This window comes from Scyliorhinus canicula, chromosome 18, assembly GCF_902713615.1.
Source record: "Scyliorhinus canicula chromosome 18, sScyCan1.1, whole genome shotgun sequence".
Lineage (NCBI taxonomy): Eukaryota > Metazoa > Chordata > Chondrichthyes > Carcharhiniformes > Scyliorhinidae > Scyliorhinus > Scyliorhinus canicula.
Window position 1 is genome coordinate 131,862,990 of NC_052163.1, and position 26,289 is coordinate 131,889,278.

Here is a 26,289-nt window from a genome sequence, read left to right on the forward strand (position 1 = left end):
TCATCCTTGTCCCCGTCATGTGAGCTCTATGCAGCACCTTAAATTGAATGAGGCTCAGCCTCGCACACGAGGAGGAAGAATTGACCTTCTCCAGTGCATCCGCCCACGTCCCGTCTTCTATCTGCTCTCCCAGCTCCCCTTCCCACTTGGCTTTCAGCTCCTCCCCTGATGCTTCTTCCGCCTCCTGCATTATCTTGTAGATGTCTGATATCTTCCCCCCTCCGACCCAGACCCCCGAGAGCACCCTATCACTCGCCCCCTTACTGGGGAGCAGGGGAAACCCCTCCACCTGCCGCCTAGCAAATGCCTTCACTTGTAAATATCTGAACATGTTTCCCGGGGGGAGCTCAAACTTCTCCTCCAGCCCTCCCAGGCTCGCAAACCTCCCCTGTATAAACAGGTCCTTCAGCTGCCGTATGCCCACCCTGTACCAGCTCTGAAATCCCCCGTCGATGTTCCCCGGGATAAATCTATGGTTCCCTCTTATTGGCGCCGCCAACAGACCTCCCATTTCCCCCCTGTGTCGCCTCCACTGCCCCCATATCTTGAGGGTGGCCGCCACCACCGGGCTCGTGGTGTACCTCGTGGGGGGGAGCGGCCATGGTGCCGTTACTAGGGCCCCCAGGCTTGTGTTGCCACAGGACGCACTCTCCATTCGTTTCCAAGCTGCCCCCTCCCCTTCCATCATCCACTTGCGCACCATTGACACATTTGCCGCCCAGTAGTACCCCGAGAGATTGGGTAGTGCCAGCCCTCCACTGTCCCTACTCCGCTCCAAAAAGACCCTCCTCACCCTTGGGGTGCCATGCGCCCACACGTAGCTCATGATGCTACTCGTCACCTTTTTGAAGAAGGCCCTAGGGAGGAAGATGGGCAAGCACTGAAATAAAAACAAGAACCTTGGGAGGACCGTCATTTTGATTGACTGCACCCTCCCCGCCAGCGACAACGGTACCATGTCCCACCTCTTAAATTCCTCCTCCATCTGTTCCACCAGCCTGGAAAAGTTCAACTTGTGGAGGGTCCCCCAGTTCCTTGCCACCTGCACCCCTAAGTACCTAAAGCTCTTTCCTGCTCGCTTGAAGGGGAGTCTCCCAATACCCTCTCCCTGGTCCCCCGGGTGTATCACAAAAACCTCGCTTTTGCCCAAATTTAGTTTGTACCCCGAAAAGTCCCCAAACTCTGCTAATGGTTCCATTATCTCCGGCATTCCCCCTTCTGGGTCTGCCACGTACAGCAGTAGATCATCCGCATACAGCGATACTCGATGTTCCTCCCCTCCCCTAGTCAGTCCTCTCCACCCCCCTGAACCCCTCAGTGCCATCGCCAACGGTTCAATCGCCAGTGCGAAAAGTAGGGGGGATAGGGGACATCCCTGCCTGGTCCCTCGGTGGAGCCCGAAATACTCCGACCTCCTCCCGTTTGTCACTACACTCGCCGTCGGGGCCGAGTAGAGCAACTTCACCCACTTAATAAACCCTTCCCCAAACCCAAACCGTTCCAACGTCTCCCACAGGTACTCCCGCTCCACCCTATCGAATGCCTTCTCCGCGTCCAGCGCTACCACTATCTCAGCCTCCCCCTCCACTGCCGGCATCATAATTACATTCAGCAATCTCCGCACGTTCGTGTTGAGCTGCCGCCCCTTCACGAACCCCGTCTGGTCCTCATGGATTACCCCTGGCACACAATCCTCTATTCTAGCTGCCAGGATCTTTGCCAGCAACTTGGCATCCACGTTCAGAAGCGAGATAGGCCTGTAGGACCCGCACTGCACGGGGTCTTTATCCCGCTTCAATATCAGGGAGATCAGAGCCTGCGACATTGTCGGGGGCAGAACCCCCCCCTCTCGCGCCTCATTAAAGGCTCGTACCAGTACCGGTCCCACCAAGTCCACATTTTTCTTATAGAATTCCACCGGGAACCCATCTGGCCCCGGCGCCTTCCCCGCTTGCATCTGACCTATTCCCTTGACTAGCTCCTCTAGCCCTATTGGCGCCCCCAGCCCTTCTACCAGCCCCTCCTGGACCCTTGGGAACCTCAATTTGTTTAGGAAGTCCTCCATTCCCCCTCTCCTCGTCGGCGGCTCAGACCGATACAACTCCTTGTAAAAATCCCTAAAGACCCCATTCACTTCTTGCCCCTTCTGCACTACCTTCCCGCCCCTCTCCTTCACTCCCCCAATCTCCCTAGCCGCATCTCGTTTGCGAAGCTGGTGTGCCAGCATCCTGCTCGCCTTTTCCCCATACTCATAGACCGCGCCCTGTGCCCTTCTCCACTGCGTCTCTGCCTTCCTGGTGGTCAGCAGGTCGAACTTGACCTGCAGGCTGCGCCGTTCTCCCAGCAGCCCCTCCTCTGGTGCCTCCGCATATCTCCTATCCACTTCCAATAGCTCCCCCACCAGCCTCTCCCTCTCCTGCCTCTCCTTTCTTTCTCTGTGTGCCCTTATGGAGATCAGCTCTACCCTGATCACTGCCTTCAGGGCCTCCCAGACCATCCCCACCTGCACCTCACCCGTGTCATTCAAGTCCAGATAGCTCTCAATGCTCTTCCGGACCCTTTTACACACCTTGTCGTCCGCTAACAGCCCCACATCCAGCCGCCACAGCGGGCGCTGGTCCCGCGCCTCCCCCATTTCCACATCCACCCAATGTGGTGCATGATCAGAGATCGCAATGGCCGAGTACTCAGCTTCCCGTACCCTCGGGATCAGCCCCCTGCTCAACACGAAGAAATCAATTCTGGAGTACACTCTATGGACGTGGGAGAAAAAGGAATACTCCCTCGCCCTCGGCCTACCAAACCTCCATGGGTCTACTCCTCCCATCTGCTCCATGTACCCCCTCAGCACTTCTGCCGCTGCCGGCCTCCTATTGGTCCTTGAGCTCGATCTGTCTAGCCCGGGGTCCAGCACTGTGTTAAAGTCCCCCCCCATGATCAAGCCCCCTGCCTCCAGTCCCGGAATGAGGCCCAATAGGCGCCTCATAAAACCCGCGTCATCCCAGTTCGGGGCATATACGTTGACCATCACCACTTTCTCCCCCTGCAGCTTACCCTTCACCATCACATACCTACCCTCCTTATCCGCCACCACCTCCTCCGCCACGAACGACACCCTCTTTCCCACCAGAATCGCCACCCCCCGGTTCTTTGCGTCCAATCCAGAGTGGAACACCTGTCCCACCCACCCCCTTCTCAGGCGAACCTGGTCCACTACCTTCAAATGGGTCTCCTGTAACATTGCTACATCAGCCTTCAGTCCCTTCAGGTGTGAGAATACCCTTGATCTCTTGACCGGCCCATTCAGCCCCCTCACGTTCCAAGTGATCAGCCGGGTCGCGGGACGACCCGCCCCCTTCCCCTGCCGATTAGCCATGTCCTGTTCCCTGCTCGCCCCGGCCCTTCTGACCCGCTCCCCATGGCGATGGCCCCCTCCCCCCACCCCTCCAGTCCTCCACTTCCCGTTCCTGGTCTTTCCAGCAGCAACCCGGTGTCCCTCCCTAACCCCCCCCCAGGCTAGGACCCCTCCTAGCCGCGATGTACCCTCCATCGTACTCCCGTAAGTCAGCTGGTTCACGCTGACCCGGCTGCTCCTGCCACACTCCGACTCCCCCCGGCTCGGGGGGGGGGGGCCTCCCCCCCCTTGCCACTCCTCCCTGGCCCCGCTCCAACGCGGGAAAGGTCGCCATTGCTAGCCACGCCCCGCACTCCTCCCCTCCCCCCCTCCTCTGCCCCGCGCGCGGGAAAACAGAGGAAAGCCCGCGCTTTCGCCCTGCCACACCCCACCCCGCCATCTTCAGTTCCACCCCCGTCCCCGTCCATGCCTGTAAAGAACCCCCCCTAGGAGCCCATATCCCCGATCTGCTCTCCCCCCCGTCCCGCCTCCCCAACTTAACATTATAAATAACAGATAGATAACAAATAACAATGTACTTAACAGTCGCCCTCTACCAAACAGCATAAATAACCATAAATAACCATGAATAACCACAATAACAATAACTAAGGGAAGTTGGCAAAGGGGGGAAAAAACATCAGAAGAAAAACCCAAAGCAAGAGTTCAAGATCCCAACAAAGAAAGAAGAAAAAAAAGGAAACCGTTCCAATAAGAGTTGCACAGTTCCGACCCAGCCGAAAAAAAAAAAACCCGCTTGTTCAGCTGAAAGTACCCGAGTGGCTACGGCCGCCAAGTATCCCCTGGGTCTAATTCGAGTCCAGTTTCTCTTCCTGTACAAAGGCCCACGCCTCCTCTGGGGACTCAAAATAGTGGTGTTGGTTCCTGTAGGTGACCCACAAGCGCGCTGGCTGCAGCATTCCGAACCTGATCCGTTTTGCATGTAGCACCGCCTTCGTCCGGTTGTACCGAGCCCGCCGCTTAGCCACCTCCGCACTCCAGTCCTGGTAGACCCTCACCGTCGAATTCTCCCACTTGCTGCTCCTTTCCCTCTTGGCCCACTCCAGCACTCTCTCACGATCGCTGAGTCGCTGGAACCGCACCAGCACCGCCCTCGGGGGCTCATTTGCTCTTGGCTTCCTAGCCATGACCCTGTAGGCCTCTTCCAGCTCCAGGGGCGAAGGGACGGCCCCTGCCCCCATCAGGGAGCTCAGCATTTCTGCTACATATCCCGGGAGGTCTGATCCCTCCAGGCCTTCTGCCAGGCCCAAGATCCTCAGGTTCTTCCGCCTCATTCGGGTATCCAGCTCCTCAAAACGGCTCTGCCATTTCAGGTGGAGTGCCTCGTGCACCTCTACCTTTCCCACGAGGACCGTGGCCTCCTCCTCCCTCACAGTCATCTCCTGCTGCAGCTCCCGAATCGACGCCTCTTGGGTCGCCTGGGCTCCCATCAGCCTGGTGGTCGTCGCATTCATTGACTCCAAGAGCTCCATTTTCAGCTCCGTAAAGAAGCGCAGGAGAGCGGCCTGCTGCTCCTCCGCCCATTTCCTCCATTCCTCGGGTGCGCCACCGACCGCCATTTTGGTCTTCTTCCCCCGCTTTTTTTGGGGAGCTGCTGTTGCTTTCTTTACCACCCCACTCCGGGTACCGACTATAAAGTTGGTCTGGTTCTCCTCAGGGAGCCTTCCCCCACCGGGATTTGTCCTTACAGCGCCGTTGGGGCCCTCCAATCGGCCCGAAAACACCTTTGTAGCAGGAGCCGCCAAACGTGCGACTTAGCTGGTCATAGCCGCAACCGGAAGTCACCATATGCCTTCTTAACAGCCCTATTAACCTGGGTGGCAACTTTCAGGGATTTATGTACCTGGATGCCGAGATCTCTCTGTTCATCTACACTACCAAGAATCTTGCTATTAGCCCAGTACTCTGCATTCCTGTTACTCCTTCCAAAGTGAACCACCTTACACTTTTCCGCATTAAACTCCATCTGCCACCTCTCAGCCCAGCTCTGCAGCTTATCTATGTCCCTCTGTATCCTATAACATCCTTCAGCACTATCCACAACTCCACCGACCTTTGTGTCATCTGCAAAATTACTAATCCATCCTTCTACACCCTCTTCCAGGTCATTTATAAAAATGACAAACAGCAGTGGCCCCAAAACAGATCCTTGCGGTACACCACTAGTAACTGAACTCCAGGATGAACATTTGCCATCAACCACCACCCTCTGTCTTCTTTCAGCTAGCCAATTACTGATCCAAACCGCTAAATCACCTTCAATCCCATACTTCCTTATTTTCTGCAATAGCCCACCGTGGGGAACCTTATCAAACGCCTTACTGAAATCCATATAAAACCACATCAACTGCTTTACCCTGATCCACCTGTTTGGTCACCTTTTCAAAAGACTCAATAAGGTTTGTGAGGCATGACCTACCCTTCACAAAACCGTGTTGACTATCGCTAATCAACTTGTTCTTTTCAAGGTGATCATAAACCCTACCTCTTATAACCTTTACCAACATTTTACCCACAACCGAAGTAAGGCTCACAGGTCTATAATTACCAGGGTTGTCTCTACACCCCTTCTTGAACAAGGGGACAACATTTGCTATCCTCCAGTCGTCCGGCACTATTCCTGTCGACAAAGACGACATAAAGATCAAGGACAAAGGCTCTGCAATCTCCTCCCTGGCTTCCCAGAGAATCCTAGGATAAATCCCATCTGGCCCAGGGGACTTATCTATTTTGACATTTTCCAAAATTGCTAACACCTCCTCCTTTTGAACCTCAATTCCATCTAGCCTGGTCGACTGAACCTAAGTGTTCTCCTCGACAACATTGTCTTTCTCCAGTGTAAACACTGACGAAAATATCCATTTAACGCTTCCCCTATCTCCTCTGATTCCACACACAACTTTCCACTACTATCCTTGATTGGCCCTAATCTTACTCTAGTCATTCTTTTGTTCCAGATAGACCTATAGAAAGCCTTAGGGCTTTCCTTGATCCTATCCGCCAACGACTTTTCGTGTCCTCTCCTCGCTCTTCTTAACACTCCCTTTAGGTCCTTCCTGGCTAACTTGTAACTCTCAAGTGCCCTAACTGAGCCTTCATGTCTCATCCTAACATAAGCCTTCGTCTTCCTCTTGACAAGTGCTTCAACTTCCTTAGTAAACCACGGTTCCCTTGCTCGACAACTTCCTCCCTGCCTGATAGGTACATACTTATCAAGGACACGCAGTAGCTGTTCCTTGAAAAAGCTCCACATTTCGATTGTACCCATCCCCTGCAGTTTCCTTCCCCATCCTAAATCTTGCCGAATAGCATCATAATTGCCTTTCCCCCAGCTATAATTCTTGCCTTGCGGTATATACCTATCCCTGCCCATTGCTAAAGTAAACATAACCGAGTTGTGATCACTATCACCAAAGTGCTCACCTACATCTAAATCTAACACCTGGCCGGGTTCATTACTCAGTACCAAATCCAATGTGGCCTCGCCCCTTGTTGGCCTGTCTACATACTGTGTCAGAAAACCCTCCTGCAAAAACTGAACCATCTATAGTACTCGAACTATAGTATTTCCAGTCAATATTTGGAAAGTTAAAGTCCCCCATAACAACTACCCTGTTACTTTCGCTCCTGTCGAGAATCATCTTTGCAATCCTTTCCTCTAAATCTCTGGAACTATTCGGAGGTCTATAGACAACTCCCAACAGGGTGACCTCTCCTCTCCTGTTCCTAACCTCGGCCCATACTACCTCAGTAGACGAGTCCTCAAATGTCCTTTCTACCGCTGTAATACTTTCCTTGATTAACAATGCCACACCCCCCCCCCCCCCCCCCCCCTCTTTTACCATCTTCTCTGTTCTTACAGAAACATCTAAATCCTGGAACCTGCAACAACCATTCCTGTCCCTGCTCTACCCATGTCTCTGAAATCGCCACAACATCGAGATCCCAGGTACCAACCCATGCTGCAAGCTCACCCACCTTATTCCGGATGCTCCTGGCGTTGAAGTAGACACACTTCAAACCAGCATCTTGCTTGCCGGTGCCCTCTTTCGAACTTTTAACCCTATCCCTGACCTCACTACTCTCCACATCCTGTACACTGGGACTACAATTTAGGTTCCCATCACCCTGCTGAATTAGTTTAAACCCCCCCCCGAAGAGCACTAGCAAATCTCCCCCCCAGGATATTGGTACCCCTCTGGTTCAGGTGAAGACCATCCTGTTTGTAGAGGTCCCACCTACCCCAGAATGAGCCCCAATTATCCAGAAAACCAAAACCCTCCCTCCTGCACCATCCCTGTAGCCACGTGTTCAACTCCTCTCTCTCCTTATTTCTCACTTCGGTAGCACGTGGCACGGGTAACAACCCAGAGATAACAACTCTGTTTGTTCTAGCTCTCAGCTTCCACCCTAGCTCCCTGAATTTCTGTCTCAAATCCCCATCTCTCTTCCTATCTATGTCGTTGGTACCTATGTGGACCACGATTTGGGGCTGCTCCCCCTCCCCCTTAAGGATCCCAAAAACACGATCAGAGACATCACGAACCCTGGCACCTGGGAGGCAACACACCAACCGTGAGTCTCTTTCGTTCCCACAGAACCTCCTGTCTGTTCCTCTAACTATGGAGTCCCCAATGACAAGTGCTCTGTTCCTCTTCTCCCTTCCCTTCTGAGCAACAGGGACAGACTCTGTGCCAGAGACCTGTGCCCTATTGCTTACCCCTGGTAAGTCGTCCCCCGCAACAGTATCCAAAACGGTATACTTGTTATAGAGGGGAACGACCACAGGGGATCCCTGCACTGCCTGCCGGTTCCCTCTCCCTCCCCTGACGATAACCCATCTACCTTCTTCTTTTACCTGAGGTGTGACTACCTCCCTATAACTCCTCTCAATAACCTCCTCCGCCTCCCGAATGATCCGAAGTTTATCCAGCTCCAGCTCCAGGTCCCTAATGCGGCTCTCGAGGAGCTGGAGTTGGGTGCACTTCCCGCAGATGTAGTCAGCAGGGACACTAGAGGTGACCCTTTCCTCCCACATTCTGCAGGAGGAACATTCATTGGAGTTTAGAAGGATGAGGGGGGATCTTATTGAAAGTTACAAGATACTGCGAGGCCTGGATAGAGTGGTTGTGGAGAGGATGTTTCCACTTATAGGAAAAACTAGAAGCAGAGGGCACAATCTCAACCCGAAGGGTCGATCCTTTAAAACTGAGATGAGGAGGAATTTCTTCAGCCAGAGGGTGGTGAATCTGTGGAACTCTTTGCCGCAGAAGGCTGTGGAGGCCAATTCACTGAGTATCTTTCAGACAGAGATAGATAGGTTACATAGAACATAGAACATAGAACAGTACAGCACAGAACAGGCCCTTCGGCCCTCGATGTTGTGCCGAGCAATGATCACCCTACTCAAACCAACGTATCCACCCTATACCCATAACCCAACAACCTCCCCCCCCCCTTAACCTTACTTTTTAGGACACTACGGGCAATTTAGCATGGCCAATCCACCTAACCCGCACATCTTTGGACTGTGGGAGGAAACCGGAGCACCCGGAGAAAACCCACGCACACACGGGGAGGACGTGCAGACTCCACACAGACAGTGACCCAGCCGGGAATCGAACCTGGGACCCTGGAGCTGTGAAGCAATTATGCTAACCACTATGCCACCGTGCTGCCCCAGGTTCTTGATCAATAAGGGGAACAGGGGTTATGGGGAGAAGGCAGGAGAATGGGGATGAGAAAATATCAACCATGATTGAATGGCGGAGCAGACTCGAATGGCCAAGTGGCGTAATTCTGCTCCTGTGTCTTATGGTCTTATGCCTTGGGCACCACCACTCAAGATGCGTAAGTCATGCTCCAGGCTTTCCATTGCAATTGCCACTCGAACAGCGTTGGTCTTGGTGCCACGCATTGTCGGCAACATCTCATGCGACTGAAGCCTTTAGGACCCCTCCATTCGGCAATGCAGTCATTGGCATGTACCTGGCACCCCCTCCTGAATCTCATGTCCTATCATCTGCATCAGCTCTGGGAGAACGTCTCCAGAGGCTCGGCATCTGACTGGGACTCAGCTGTGTCCTGGGATCCAGCAGACCTCTGACTGCTGTCAGCCTTGGATGTTCCTGCCTCCACTTGATGTCCATCAGCAACTGTGTGGTGCTCACCAGATTGTGCCGCAGAAGCCTGTCCACTAATGTCACCCACCGAGGAGTGTGTGACTCTGCGCTGGTGGAAGTTGCGGGTGACAGCTGTGGTGCCTCAACGGTGGTCTCCTCAGAGATCTCCTTCGAGATGGTCTCTTGGGTGGCGGGAGGGATATTGGGTGGGGGGGTTGGGAATTGGAGGGATGGCGGGTGGAACTGCTGTCAGGAGAGATGTAGTAACTTACCTCACAGCTCAGTCTTCCGACATTGGATGCAGGACTCCCTGGTCATGCTGCCCGAACTAAGAGCTGCTGACACTGTCTCCCAGATATCATTTCTGACGCTGCTGCTGGGCCTCCAACCCCCTCGGGGGAACAGGATGTCCCTTCTCACATCAACAGCGTCGCAAAGCCTGGCCAGGTCGGCATTGCCAAAGCGAGGAGCAGGTCTGCGCCCTGCCATGCTTGTGTGTTGGCTGGGAGTGAGCGGTGAGGGAGCGTTTCAAAGCAGCTCCCCCTTATTATATAGTGAGAGGCTGAGGCTCAAGTCCAATGAATCAGATGGTGAGACAGCCGGTGTTGGAGGGACACTCGTGGGGGCTCATTTTCGGTACTAAGTGCTGCTAAATACAGGCTGTGAAATGCCAACGCAGCCATCGAGAAACACCCCGGCAAACATGCCCAAAGTAACACTTAGAAATGTTTCAGTTGAATCGCACCCATTGTGTTTATTATCTCATAAATTCCATCATAGGACTGCAATAAATTATTTACCACTTTTATAATCTAAAGATTACATTATTGGATCTGTAAGTTGCTATAAACCAACTGTGTTCAAGTTGGTTTTTGTTTCACATTCAGCTGCGAAGGATTTGAGCTCAAATTCCCTCCCAAAGCCTCACTGTCTCCTCATTTAACATGTTCCTTAAAACCTACAAGGTAGACATTGGACTTGTTAGCACCTGTTTTTTTGGATGCTACAAGCATCTTTATGATTTTTAAAAAAAGGTGCCCATGGTTGATTACACCCATTTAAATTGCATCAGTCACCAGAATGATGAGGGCATTTGGCTCATTTGCCAGGGAACTGTTTTTAGAAATGTGCAAACCTACTGTCCATCAGTCTGCAATGCTGACTTGGTGCTAGTGATACCATTTTGGATGCCTGTTTTCTAGTTAATGCCGTAATAGGTGTGTCTGAGGTTGAGGGAAAGCAAATGAATGTTAGCTATGAATTCTGTTTAGTGATTGTTGGGAGCTGATTGGAGATTGTAGTGAATTAACCAATATTCAAAGATAGTGATCGTGCTGGTAGGAAATAGTATTTAAAGATGGACTGACTGACCAGACCACTTGGCTCATGGCTCTGTATCCATGACTTTGCAATTGGATGCCAGCAGTCAAATCACAGTTATGGCTCTCAATGCCTTCTGAGCGTCTGTCTGGAGGGTGGCCTGGGTAATGTCTGAAAATCTTTTGAACCCAGTTTTTCTCATGTTGCATCACTTTCCAATGTTTCTCAGGTCAGATTCGCTTCCTGCATGACCTGCACCCTGCTCCAGCGGCAATACGCCTATTTGAGAGGTGCAAGCCAGCCTTAAGTGGTGCTAACCTTGTTGTGTTGTTCACCCTGGGGTAACACGGATTGCACACAATGCAATTAACTGATCAAGTTTACACCAAACGAAGGCGTTGGTTCAATATGAGATTTATTGAACTCTAGCAACAAAACACACAGCTGCCTGTGGGTTGACTCTCTACCACCCTAAGTAACTAAAGCTAACCATCTAGACCAGGCTAGCTCTGATCCACGTGTAGGAAGTATTTTATTGAATGATTTGTACACCCTGACTATCACTATAGCTATAACCCGATGAAAGAGGCAGAGATGCCTCGTGTGTTTTATAGGTGGAAGCCCCCCCTCTGGTGTCCCGTCTTGTGATTGGTCGTGTTCTGTTCTGTATATTGATTGGCTCACCTGGGTGTCTGTCACTGCCTGCTCTTACCTCATGATGTGCATGGGTGCATATTATGACAAACCTCTCACTATATTGGCCTCCTGCTAATGTGTCCAACCAATCAACAGCTCAGTTAGTGTTCGTTGGATGTAATCATTCCAATCAACAAGCAGCATGATTTGGTGTTCTGAATTACTGTATTGCAATGATTTTTTTTATTCATTCATGGGATGTGGGCGTTGCAGGCTGTGCCAGCGTTTATTGCCCATCACTAATTGCCCTTGAGGAGGCAGTTAAGAGTCAATCACGTTGCTGTGGGTCTGGTGTCACATGTAGGTCAGACCAGGTAAGGACGGCAGATTTTCTTCCCCACAGCATATTAGTGAACCAGATGGGATTTTAATGACAATCGACAATGGTTTCATGATCATCGTTCGACTCTTTTAATTTCAGATTTATTTTATTGAATTCAAATTTCACCATCTGCCGTGGTGGAATTCGAGCCTGAATCCCCAGAACATCACTCTGGGTCTCGGGATTACCAGTCCAGTGACCATACCACTGTGTCACCACCTCCCACAAGTGTTTTCATGGGGTATCCAAACAGACGTTGCTTATTTGTAATATATGTTTAAGTGGTCTAGTCTCTGGTGTCAGATTTTGTTTGATAATTGCTTCTGTAAAACTCTTTGGGATGCTTTATGATGGTAAAATTACTATATAAATGCATCACCTGAAGAAGGAGCCGTGCTCCGAAAGCTCGTGTTTGAAACAAACCTGTTGGACTTTAACCTGGTGTTGTAAGACTTCTTACTATATAAATGCAGGCTGTTAGTGCTCAAGAGTTATCATGAACTTTGTGCCAATTTCTGCAGCCCAATTTCATCCATCAATGGGTTTCCTGATGAGGTTCCCCTGAGTGGTCCTCCAGGAGGAGGACCACCAAAAGACTGCCAATCAGTTTTGGATGTGTCAGATATGCTCTCTGTCCGCCCTCTGATAGCAGGTCACCTAAGCCTGCAAAAAATGAAATGGTCACACTTCTATTTGGCAGTGATTAGTGCATTCTGGGGTTGGCTGTAGCAGCAGGAAAATGGCACAGGTGAACATGAAGACCTGACTAACCGGTTCTTTTAGAAGCGTCCTAAATTTAGCAAGTCATGGCAGAGTGGTCATCAATCGGCAAAGCATGACTAGACACATCCACCCAGATTCTAACCATATTTGCATGCATTATTACAGTGGCTTGTCCATACTACTGACACGGAAGTGTCTGGGCAGCTGTTACTGCAGATGTCACCGCTTTGCATGTAAGAATTCCTGCTGTTAACATGAACTCCCCAACCTGACCTCTCTGCCAATAGAATTTGCATGGGCAGCAACAGAACCCATCAACTGTGCACTTAGTGCTGCTGTCTGAGGTTTTCTCTAAGTGCTGTCAGAATGCTTGTGATATCTCCCATCTTGCCACTTTTCTCTGCCTCCATCCCTTTAATTGTCATTTATTACAACTTTTCTCTCCCACTGCTAATGTGCTCTTTTACTTGATCTGCTCTGTACCTGGATCTGTAAATAATGATGCAAATTAATTGACCTGGGAAAAGCACAATTTGCACATTACCATGCATGCAGTTACCACCAGCACTCAACCTTTTAGAGACAGCTTGCACCCGGCAGGAGAAACCCAGTCTCTATTGTCTTGATCCTAATGAGTTCTGTGCCTGATACATTTGGAAATTTATCTTGAGATCCTGTGGACCTTAAAATTTCAAATGTGGTCACCCTGTCCATATATATATGGGAGGTATTATTGGAATTATTTTCATTCCAAGATCACTGGAAAATATTGCAAATACTGTGGGATAAATTTTTGTCTTCACAAATCAATAGATTGGAAATGGCTGGAAATCTGCTCCACCAGATTAATCCCCTGTCTCCTAACATGAAGATCAAATCACCCGTATTTTATATCCACTTTTCTTGCTAAATTTTGTGATTAATATCAGAGACTTAAAAAGTAAGGGAGAAAATAACAAAATGAGGGGATACATTGAATCTGCTCTTTATATCCTCCAATAGGTGTGTGTGGAGTATGTCTGTTCCCTTTCGTATCAAACTCTTTAGAAGAAACTTCCAAACAATCAATTATAAATGAATGTAAAGGTTGTAGTGATATGCATGACTGTATATGCACAAGGGGTTACTGTAAATACACCACAACTAGGTAACCACTAGAGGGAACACCAGAGATGTATATAAGAGTAAACAGGAAGTCAAGGGGCACTCTTCACAGGAACGGCAGCTAGTGAGCAGGACACAGACAGACAGCCCAGATGTAACATACAGTATAAGCGCTGGAGAGAGAACAAACTCACAAAATAAAGCATCTACTTCAACTGTAAGACTACGAGCTTTATTCAGACACAAGGAATAATACATGGTACCAAGAGACTTCAGAGCATTTACGAGAAGATTAAACAAGATGCTGACAAAGAAAGATCGAAAACAGAAGAAAACTCGTACCGGACATTCAACGTGGGGAAACTTCACTGAGTCGTTGAAACTAGTTGGAACTCCAAAACAGCTGAAAACAACCGGTAATTTAAGTCATAGATGGAAAATGTTTAAACAAATGTTCGAACTACATATTGTAGCTAATGATTTGAGCATTGCCTCAGAAGAAACGAAAATAGCACTGCTACTAGAATGACATGAAGCTGGAGAAATCTATAACTGGTTTAATTACTTGAAAGGTGAAGACAACAACAAATTAGAAGTAATACTCAAAAAAGTTGAAGATCACTGTAACACCAGTAACAATTCTGCTTTAAGACATTCAATGCTCAGAGACCAAATTGCACAGGGGATGAGTGATGCCAAACTCAAACAATCATTATCAGAACAGAATGCTGGAAATTGCCATTGTAACGTGCAGATCGCAAGAAAAAAATAACATTAAGGGGGCAATTCTCCGAGCTCCGCACCGGGCCAGAGAATCGCTGCAACCGTGCCATGACGCCCCGGCACTGGCGTGCGCGGGCCGCTGGAATTGGTAGAGCCGTCAATTCTCCGGCCCGAATGGGCCGAGCGGTCACACCAATATGACAGAGTCCCGGCGACGCTGTTCACCCCTGGTCGCTGCAGGCGGGAACTCTGCAGGAACGGTCAGAGGGCAGCCTGGTGGGGGGGGGCCTCCTTCACCGGGGGGGCCTCCGATGGAGTCTGGCCCGCGATCGGGGCCCACCAATCGGCGGGCCAGTCTTTTCCCTCCTGGGCCTACTTCCTGGCGCAGCCGCTCCCTGTACACCGACTCCATGTTGAGTGAGGGCTGGCACACAGAAGAGGTCCACCGCGCATGCCCAGGTTGGCGCGTCCCAACTGCTCATGCGCAGGATGGAGCTGGCCCAACTGCGCATGCGCGGGTTGGCATGGCGCCCATTTGGTGCTGCGAAAGGAGGCTGGAGTGGGGGCCAGAATGTAACTGGGCCCAGTTCACGCCGTTGTGAAACGCGACGGCGTTCACGACGGCGCGAACTCTTGGGCCGAATATTGGAGAATTGCCCCCTAAGTCTTAACCAAGAAAAGAACACCGCAAAACTTCTTCTCCATGGGTCTAAAGCAGTTCAAATGGTGTCTGAGCACATTTTAAACTGCCCAGGGAACAAAAGACTCAAATCTGCTTCTGCGCATGCGCAGGAAACCACAGTCGCGTATGTGCAATTGAAAGTAGCCGTTTTGTGCAAAGACCGTTCTGCACATGCGCAAGCTGTGCATGCACAGTCAGAAGATCGAACACCATTCGAAGATGGATGTGCGCATGCACAAGCCGCGCATGCGCAGTTCAACAAAAAGAGCGCACAGTTCAAATATGGATCTGCGCATGCGCAAGGCGCTAATGCGTAGTTCACAAAAAAGCGCACAGTGAAGGCAAATCGATGTGCGCATGCGCAATCGATTTCTATGTTTTACGCCACAAGCGTCATAATGTCAGAAGATTCAGACCACACCCACTTAAACGGGAAATGCCCGAAAATCACAAACAAGACTCTGAAAGGCACAAAACCAAAAAATTCAACTTGAAAAGGCACAACATTGCCTGAACTTCTACCAGCAGTTGAAAATAACTTTCGCAGCACCCTGTAACAATCAGTTTGCACCACCCAAAGTGAAGGGCACAATAACAAATCTGAAACCAAAGAAGATGATTTGTTTATCGAAGAATACTACTCAGACATGGCTGAGTTATTCAGATATGATGATCATAAAAGCATCAGCGACATGGTTGAAAAGCTCAACATGACTCTACTCATGGTGGATCATCGATACATTGGATGACAGCAACCTGTCAAATACCCAAGAAGAAAACAATGCCACACAGCGAGTACTGAACAACTCAGTTGAGAGAGCAGATTGACTCCACAGAGAGAACACTGCATGACTCCACACAGAGTGATGCAAGACTCCCACAGAGAACAACACAAGCCTCCACAGAGAGCTCATTGACAGACTCCAGAATGGATGCAACTAAAGATTCCATTGCAAAATCCATGCATGAACAAGACCATGAAGGCCTATCCACCTTATCTGAGCAACTAGAAGCAGACTATGATAGTCTACCAAGCTCAGATGAACAACAAAAAGAAGACATTGTAAGTCTACCCACTGTAACAAAGAAATCACAATTCCCAGACAAGATGTGCAAGATCACAGAGAGACTGACAGATCTCAACTCATCTGTACAGAAACACTCAACAATCAAGGTAAAACTACTCTTGAGTCAAGTGAGGCCGCATCAAATAAAACTTCATCCACTCTTGACAACCCACAAGACACTGAAATCTTGATGACGTTGACTCCAAAAGAGGAGCACCAAGAGACCAACGATGAAGCAAATAAACCTGAAATGACTCCAGAAGAGGAGCAGAAGGAATCAAAGAGGATTCACATCAACCACAAATGACTGATGTCACCAAGATCAATGCAACATCAGAGCATTCTCACGATCCTCAGGAAGAAACGCTCAATGAAACATCAGATACCACAAAGGACACGGATAACAAAACTTTGAGAATGACTCAAATTATCCACACAGTCATTGAGAACAACAAGAACAACAAAAACCTCAAGAAGCACAACAGAAACAAGAACAGCAACAACAAAAATAACAAGAAGCACAACAAAAACAAAAATTGCAAGCTCAACAAAACCTACAAGAACAACAACGAATACAACAACAACAAGCATAACAAAGGCAACAGCAGCAACAAAAAGCATGACAAAAACAACAACTAAAACAACAAAGTCAGAACCAACAGAAACAACAACAATGAAACAACGACCTGTACAACATGGTACAACTCTGCACATGAAGAACAGTGAAACAGCACACTTAAAAGCAATGACAAGAGTACAAACATACTATGGCATGACAACGAATCTCACAAATTCACATTTGCTCCAGAACAAACAAGCACACCAGCTATCAAGGCACATGACGCACAAAATCGAGACCACAAGCACAGAAAAAATTCCACGTCAGTCAACATCAGTGGTTCGACCATTCAAACACCTCGTGATGACTTGTTGGTTACTCAACCAAAAGAACACTGATAAAATTCACAAAGAAATTACAATATCAACATCACCACATCAACAACAGAAGAAGAAAAGAAAAACACAACCGAACAAATTCATACAGTTTGGACTCATAAATTTGTTTTATTAAGATTGGACTCATAAATATTAATTGGCTTTGTATAATCATAAATTTCATCAGAACTTGTACACATCATCATATATCTACGTGTTTTGTACAATTTTCTTAAACAAAATACAGAAAATATGTAAAAAGAAAAAAGGGATGTAGTGATATGCATCACTGTATATACACAAGGGGTTAATGTAAATACACCACAACTAAATAACCACTAGAGGGAGCACCAGAGATGTATATAAGAGACAAACAGGAAGTCAAGGGGTACCCTTCACAGGAACGGCAGCTAGTGAGCAGGACACAGACAGACAGCTCAGATGTAACATATGGTATAAGCGCTGGAGAGAACGAACTCACACATTAAAGCATCTACTTCATCTGTAAGACGACAAGCTTTATTCAGACACAAGGAATAATACAAACGTCTTTTACCAATAAACGTCTTGTGGTAGGCCCTGGTGTTGTGCGTATCACACTGCTGTTTTTCCACTTAAGATTTTTATTTAAACTGGGAAAAGCATTGTCATTGTTTGTGAAAACACTTCAGCAACCTCCAATGATCACTGTGGACAGTGATTGGCTTGATCACGCTCAGACCAGTCAACCTTGCTCTCCACCTACTCACTCGCAAGTATCAATTTTATTCTTTCCCCTTTTCCCCCTGCCTTGCTCTGTTCCTCTGTTCCTTCTTCAGAGATTCTCATCCATAGCATCCTTTGATTCTAATGAAGGGTTGTGGCTGAAATTTTCATATATTCTTTTTTTGTACTGATGTTGCCTCACTTGTTGAATGTTTCCAGCATTTTCTGTGTCTTTTCAGTGCTTGACTGATCTAGTTTAATAGTGAAGTTTCTTTCTCACGTTGGTACAAGTAGATTTCCCGTTCTGTGCCCCCTGCAGATGCTGCTGACGGAATTCGAAATGGGATTCCTCTTTGTAAGGAGAACAAAGAACAAGGAGATCAGCCTGAAGATGGACCTTCTTCATGCTACATTGGTAAGAATCAGGGTCTGGATTCTCCAGAGCCCGATGCCAAAATTGGGATCGGCGATCAGGCGGAGAATGGATATTGATGCCGGAATTGGGACAGGCGGCAGTTTGACGGCGGCCCGCGATGCTCCACCCCCTCCAAACCGGCGTCATTGGGACAGGCACCACGCGCCATTGCAAACCCATTGGCGCATCATTGGCCGACCCACCCATGATTCTCTGCTTCCGATGGGCAAGTTCCCGACGGCGTGGGCCACGTGTGATCCCAGCAGTCGGGAACTCGGCGTGCCGGCTGCGGATAGTGTCCAGCACCGCCACACTCATCTGGGATCTGTGCCGCTGGCCGGGGACGTGGCTTCTGCTAGGGCTGGGGGACTGATGAGGAGTGGCCAGGGGGTGGGCTGTGGGGTCAGGGTGGGCGAGTTGAGTGCATTGCCAGTGCCATGTTTTCCACCACGACTAGTGCAGCTCGTCAGCCCTCTGCATAGGTGGCCCGGGACCCGGCGATTCTCCAGTCATTTTCAGCGTGTTCCATGGGCGTTTCATACAGCACCGGTGCTAGCCCCTCACAGGTACCGAAATCGGTATCATTCTCTTTTGTTTGGGTGTAGCACCTGTAGTGAGACACTAATCCAAACAACACTCCCATTCTCACCACCGCTCCTACCCAAAGAAATCAGATAAATTTAGAAAACTTAGAGTAGTGATTAATTTTAAAGAAACAAAAAAGTAAAAACAATAATTCTCGTTGTCCATACTTCTCTGTTGTGTGAGTTTTCTATAAGCTGGTTAGCACCAATCAACTACTATGATGGATTGATAGATTTAAAGAATGCAACCTCATGTCATGAGTTTCCCGATGTTCAAAATAACCGGCAGGAAGGTAATTTTCGTACACTGGTGAAAATGGAAGAACCAGGAGAGAAAGTTCAGCTGAACGAACTTTCACTCCTGTGGGCTTGTGAAACATATTGCCGTCTATGGAGGGAAACTGTTGATTGTCGGCAAAGGAAGGGTTAAATTGCATCTTGAGCATCAAAAGAGAATGTGTGGGAATGTGTGGATCTGAATAATGACTCTAACAAAGAGACCCCAGACACACCTAATGGGACACACTGGCACGGTGGCACAGTGGTTAGCACTACTGCCTCACAGTGCCAGGGACCTGGGTTCGATTCCAATCTTTGGTGACTGTCTGTGTGGAGTTTACATGTTCTCCCAGTGTCAGCGTGGGTTTCCTCTGGGTGCTCCGGTGTCCTCCTACAGTCCAAAAATGTTTGGGTAAGGTAGATTGGCCACAATCAATTGCCCTTAGTGTCCAAAGATGTGTAGGTTAGGGTAACGGGTTGGGTTGTTTCCCCTTAGTTGAAGGGTCAATTATGAGGGGACACAAGTTCAAGGTGAGGGGCAGGAGGTTTCTGGGGGGATTTAAGGAAAAACCTTTCTACCCAGAGAGTGGTGACGATCTGGAACGCACTGCCTGGGAGGGTGGTAGAGGCGGGTTGCCTCACATCCTTTAAAAAGTAGCTGGATGAGCACTTTGTGTGTCATAACATTCAAGTCTATGGGCCAAGTGCTGGCAAATGGGATTAGGTGGGCAGGTCAGCTGTTTTTCATGTATTGCTGCAGACACGATGGGATGAAGGGCCTATTCTGCAGTATATTATTCTGTGATTCCCTGACTACCCTCTTAATTTGGACTCAGGCTGAGTGTTGGAGAACACAATGTTGGTGAGTTTGAATTTGGAGCAACGAGATCACTTCTTATTGAAGACAGAGTTGGTAAAATTCAGACATTTTGAGCAGTTTATTATCCAAACATTTTACCCAGGTTCCCTTATTTGCGAGATGAACAAAGGACAAACACAAGGGCCGGGATTCTCCCCTACCCGGCGGGGCGGGGGGTCGCGGCGTGTTGGAGTGGCGTGAACCACTCCGGCGTCGGGCCGCCCCAAAGGTGCTGAAGTCTCCGCACCTTTAGGGGCCAAGCCCTCCCCTTGAGGGGCTAGGCCCGTGCCGGAGTGTACCCGCTCCGCCGGCTGGCGTGAACGGCCTTTGGCGCCACGCCAGCCGGGGCCGAAAGGACTTCGCCAGCCGGCGTAAGTCGGTGCATGCGCCGGAGCGTCAATGGCTGAAGGCCATGGCGGGGCATGCGCAAGGGAGGGGGTCTCTTCCGCCTCAGCCATGGTGAAGGCCATGGCGGGGCGGAAGAAAAAGAGTTCCCCCCACGGCACAGGCCCGCCCGCCGATTGGTGGGCCCCAATTGCGGGCCAGGCCACCATGCGGGCACCCGCCGGGATCAGATCGCCCCGCGCCGCCCCCTTCAGGACCCCGGAGCCCGCCCACGCCTCCAATCCCGCCGGTCAGGTAGGTGGTTTAATCCACGCCGGCGGGAGAGGCTTGTCAGCGGCTGGTCTTAGGCCCATCGCGGGCCGGAGAATCGCCGCGGGGGGCCCACCGACCGGCGCGGCGTTATTTCCGTCCCTGCCGAATCCCAGGTGGTGGAGAATTCGGGACACGGCGGGGGTGGGATTGACGCCGGCCCCGGGCGATTCTCCGACCCGGCGGGGAGGTCGGAGAATCCCGCCCAAGTTCACAATTTATTTTCAAACACAATACAACAGCTTATACCCCAAATTTTTAAAACTATAATATGTCTAAGGTTCCTAATACTACCCGTGTCAATGAACTGGATCGAACTGCTTCCTTCTATCCTCTGGTCCACCATTAATTCTTCTCCGCTACCTCTGTGTCAAGTCTTCACAGTGTAGGGTCTCTGGGTGTCCGGATCTTATTTCCCTCTTCGCGCCCTTCCAGAAGTTTCTCTGGCCCTCAGCTAATGAGGTTGTGGAACAGGGGTTGCAAAAACTATTGGAGTTGTCTCGTGCAAATCGCAGGACACCAGGAACTCCGCCACCCCCCTTCCAGGGACCCATCTCCAGGTGTATTGAGCGGTATTCTCCCCCACTCATGCCGGGTGGGAGAATCGCCGGGGCGACGCGAGAGTTGCGCGACGCTGCCCCGACACCCGCACGCGATTCCCCCCTCCCCCCCCCCCCCCGGAAACCAGCGCCACGAGAATCGCACTGGGCCGCTCGGAGAATCGCTGCAAACAGTGAGCAGCGATTCTCCGGCCCGGATGGGCCGAGCGGCCGCTCCGACATGGCAGGTTCCCGCTGGCGCCGACCACCCCGGTCACTGCTGGCGGGAACTGTGCGGGAATGCTGGGGGGGTGTTGGGCAGCCTGTGGTGGGGGGGGAGGGGGACTCCTTCACCGGGGTGGGGGCCTCCGATGGGGTCTGGCCCACAATCGGGGCCCACCGATCGACGGGCCGGCCTGTACCCCCCGCGGGCCTTCCTCCTTCCGCGGCCGGACCTAGAACACTAGCGCCATGTTGGTGAGGGGCCGGCGCACATAAGAGGTTCCCTGCACATGTGCAGGAATGAGCTGCCCCAACTGCGCATGCATGAGTTGGCACGGTGCCCATTTGGCGCCGCATATGGATGTTGGAGTGGCATGAACCTGTGGGGGCCAGAATAGGTTGTGCCCGGGCCCTACGACGGCACTCACGACGGCACGGGCACTTAGCCCCGGGAGCGGAGAATCCCGCCCATGGTCTGCAAGTAACCTTACTCCATATATGGTAACAAAGGGAAACCTGGGTGCCAGAAAGTCTGGCTTCATTTGGACAATCCACAGCAATCAATCCATTGGAGGGCAGGCTCAGACTTGTCCCATTGTCCATCTCTGTCCAGTATAGTCGAACTTGGCATTTAAATTTCCATCAGGCCTGACTGTGGTTTCACTTGAAAGTGTCCAATTTTATGTTGGATCTAAAATTCAGGTCATTGCCGATTTTACCGCAGCTATTTTCAAACTAAAAGCAGAGGCGGAATTCTCTGTTCCTGTGGCTAAGTGCCAGCTGGATTGGAGAATCCACGGGTGGTCTGCATAAAAAAAATTGGCGGAAACCCCTCACCAATACCGGTAGCGGTGAGGGGCTGGCACCAGCACTGACGAAAACTGCCGCCTCCCACGCCATACAACATAGCGCCGGCCCTGCACTGATCTGAGCCGCAAACTGCGACCCCACAGCCCAGCCCCTGGCCACCCACAGCAGGCACCCCAGACCTCGCTGAAGACCCCCCTCCCCCGACCAGTGGCACGGATCCCGGCCGAGTGTGGCAGCGCTGCACACAGTCCGCAGCCGTCACTCCGGGTTTACGATTTCTATGGAACTTGGGCCATCGGGGGCGGATAATTAGGGTTAATTAATCGCGAGTGGGCCAGCCGATGAAAAGCTAATGGCATTACGATTGCGCGCGGCGCATGTCACGATGATGCCATTTCGGAGGGGGCGGAGATTCGCAAACCGGCGTCAAACCACGCCGGCCAGGATTCCGGTGTCGGAATAGATTCCCCGCCTGATCGCCGATTACAATATCCACGGTGGGCAATGGAGAATCCCACCCCATAATTCTGATCAAAGAGGAGATTTTTCTCAAAAGGATGATCTACTTTGGGAAATTGATCGCTTTATCTGCTTTCATCCTGAAGGTGACTCCTGTTTCCAGAAAGTAACAAAGAAGATGAAGTCGTTTGTTGTATTTCATGAATCGGCCACCTTTAACATACTCATAATCATCTACGTCCTGCTGTAAGTATTGTACATCTTGGAAAATAGAACCATTAAAAAAAACAGAAAATTGGCAGCATCTGTGGAGGGAAACAGAGTTCAGAAAAAAATCATAGAATCTTAGAACCCCTACTGTGCAGAAGGAGGCCATTCGGCCCATTGAGTCTGCACCGTCCCTTGGAAAGAGCATTCTACTTAAGCCGAAGCCTCCACCTTATCCCCGTAACCCAGTAACCCAACCTAACCTTTTGGACAATGAGGGGTGGTTTATCATGGCCAATCTACCTAACCTGCACATCTTTGGACTGTGGGGGGAAACCAGAGCACCCAGAAGAAACCCACGCAGACACGGGGAGAAAGTGGAACTCAACAAAGACAGTTACCTGAGGCTGGAATTAAACTCGAGTCCCTGGAGCTGTGAGGCAGCAGTGCTAACCACTGTGCCGCCCTTATCGAGCTGTTGGCTGTAAAAATCTAATCTGAAAGGGCTTCAGTCTGGTTCCTTGCTGCCATAGTTCAACAGTATAAAACTATCCAAAAGTTAGCTAATTTTAGTTTGTCCAGCTGACCTGCAGTTTGTGTTTCCTCCAGGCCCCACAATGTCCTGGCTGTCCCTCAATGGACTTTGGGGAAGTATCCCATCTTTGACCAATGGGTCAGGTCTCCACAGTGTTCGGTCCAGGGCAGGGTATCAGTCGGGAGGGGGCATGTTCCAGGGCATTCACTTCAATTCCCTGGATCTCCTGCACCCCTCGCTCAGAGCTTTAGAACATAGAACGATACAGCGCAGTACAGGCCCTTCGGCCCACGATGTTGCACCGACGTGGGAAGTCAAAAACTAAAGGCCATCTAACCTACACTATGCCATTATCATCCATATGCTTATCCAATAAACTTTTAAATGCCCGCAATGTTGGTGAGTGCACTACTGTTGCAGGTAGGGCATTCCACGGCCTCACCACTCTTTGCGTAAAAAACCTACCTCTGACCTCTGTCCTATATCTATTACCCCTCAATTTAAGGCTATGTCCCCTCGTGCTTGCCACCTCCATCCGCGGGAGAAGGCTCTCACTGTCCACCCCATCGAATCCTTTGATCATCTTGTATGCCTCTATTAAGTCACCTCTTAACCTTCTTCTCTCTAACAAAAGCAACCTCAAGTCCATCAGCCTTTCCTCATAAGATTTTCCCTCCATACCAGGCAACATCCTGGTAAATCTCCTCTGCACCCGTTCCAAAGCTTCCACGTCCTTCTTATAATGTGGCGACCAGAACTGCACGCAATACTCCAAATGCGGCCGCACCGGAGTTTTGTACAGCTGCAACATGACCTCATGGCTCCGAAACTCAATTCCTCTACCAATAAAAGCTAACACACCGTACGCCTTCTTAACAACCCTCTCAACCTGGGTGGCAACTTTCAGGGATCTATGGATATGGACACCGAGATCTCTCTGCTCATCCACACTACCAAGAATCTTACCATTAGCCCAGTACTCTGTCTTCCTGTTACTCCTTCCAAAATGAATCACCTCACACTTTTCTGCATTAAACTCTGCAGCTTATCTATGTCCCTCTGTAACCTGCAACATCCTTCCGCACTGTCCACAACTTCACCGACTTTAGTGTCACCTGCAAATTTACTCACCCATCCTTCTATGCCCTCCTCCAGGTCATTTATAAAAATGACAAACAGCAGTGGCCCCAAAACAGATCCTTGAGGTACACCACTAGTAACTGAACTCCAGGCTGAACATTTCCCATCAACCACCACCCTCTGTCTTCTTGCAACGAGCCAATTTCTGATCCAAACTGCTAAATCACCCTGAATCCCATGCCTCCGTACTTTCTGCAATAGCCTACCATGGGGAACCTTATCAAACGCTTTACTGAAATCCATATACACCACATCAACTGCTTTACTCTCATCCACCTGTTTGGTCACCTTCTCAAAGAACTCAATAAGGTTTGTGAGGCACGACCTACCCTTCACATAACCGTGTTGACTATCCCGAATCAAATTATTCCTTTCTAGATGATTATAAATCCTATCTCTTATAAACCTTTCCAAGACTTTGCCCACAACAGAAGTAAGGCTCACTGGTCTATAGTTACTGGGGTTGTCTCTACTCCCCTTCTTGAACCAGGGGACAACATTTGCTGTCCTCCAGTCTTCTGGCACTATTCCTGGAGACAATGATGACATAAAGATCAAAGCCAAAGACTCAGAAATCTCCTCCCTAGCTTCCTAGAGAATCCTAGGATAAATCCCATCCGTCCCAGGGGACTTATCTATTTTCACACTTTCCAGAATTGCTAACACCTCCTCCTTATGAACCTCAAACCTGTCTAGTCCAGTAGCCTGTATCTCAGTATTCTCCTTGACAACATTGTCTCTTTCCTGTGTGAATACTGACAAAAAATATTCATTTAGCACGTCTCCTATCTCCTCGGACTCCACGCACAACTTCCCACTACTGTCCTTGACTGGCCCTACTCTTACCCTAGTCATTCTTTTATTTCTGTCATACCTATAGAAAGCTTTAGGGTTATCCTTGATCCTACCTGCCAAAGACTTCTCATGTACCCTCCTGGCACTTTGATGACACATCTCATCTTTACATAAGCCTCCTTCTTCCTCTTGACAAGTGATTTAACTACTTTAGTAAACCACGGTTCCCTCGCTCGACCACTTCCTCCCTGCCTGACAGGTACATACTTATCAACGACATGCAGTAGCTGTTGCTTGAACGAGCTCCACATTTGAATTGTGCCCATCCCCTGCAGTTTCCTTCCCCTTCCTATGCATCCTAGGTCTTGCCTCATCGCATCATAATTGCCTTTCCCCCAGCTATAACTTGCCCTGTGGTATATACCTATCCCTTTCCATCACTAAAGTAAACATAACCAAATTATGGTCACTATTACCAAAGTGCTCACCTACCTCCAAATCTGGCACATGTCCCAGTTCATTACCCAATACCAAATACAATATGGCCTCACCTCTTGTTGGCCTATCTACATACTGTGTCAGGAAACCCTCCTGCACACATTGGACAAAAATGGACCCATCTAAAGTACTCGATCTATAGCGTTTCCAGTCAATATTTGGAAAGTTTTCTCATTTGTCAAAACCCATTTGGTGAATGTAATCAGGCAGGCCCTAATATTGATTTAACTTTCTAGTGTTACTCAGTCAGGTGGTCAGATGACTGCCCACTAGTTAAAAACAAGCCTGAAATTTCTAATTTGATTAAACATTTGTTTTCAGGGAATATTACCTTTTTAAATGAAATATGCAGAAGTCATTTGCAGGAAAACTCATTCAATATAGAGCATAGACAAATTTAAAGTGTTTCATAAATGGTAAGATTAAGCTACATAAATATGAGGTAATACTAAACACAAAAGGCAATGCGTTCAATGTT

The 26,289-nt window shown here is 49.6% G+C and overlaps 1 protein-coding gene across 5 annotated transcripts in view; it reads left to right on the forward strand.

Moving 5' to 3' along the window:
* Positions 1 to 26,289, forward strand: part of si:zfos-943e10.1 (GRAM domain-containing protein 2B) — a 122,097-nt gene that overhangs the window by 86,845 nt on the left and 8,963 nt on the right. For all 5 annotated transcript variants that reach the window (XM_038778307.1, XM_038778308.1, XM_038778304.1 and 2 more), the window contains 2 exons: positions 18,135 to 18,230; positions 22,783 to 22,882. In XM_038778307.1, the coding sequence (XP_038634235.1) occupies positions 18,135 to 18,230; positions 22,783 to 22,882 (196 nt within the window). The remainder of the gene's footprint in view (positions 1 to 18,134; positions 18,231 to 22,782; positions 22,883 to 26,289) is intronic.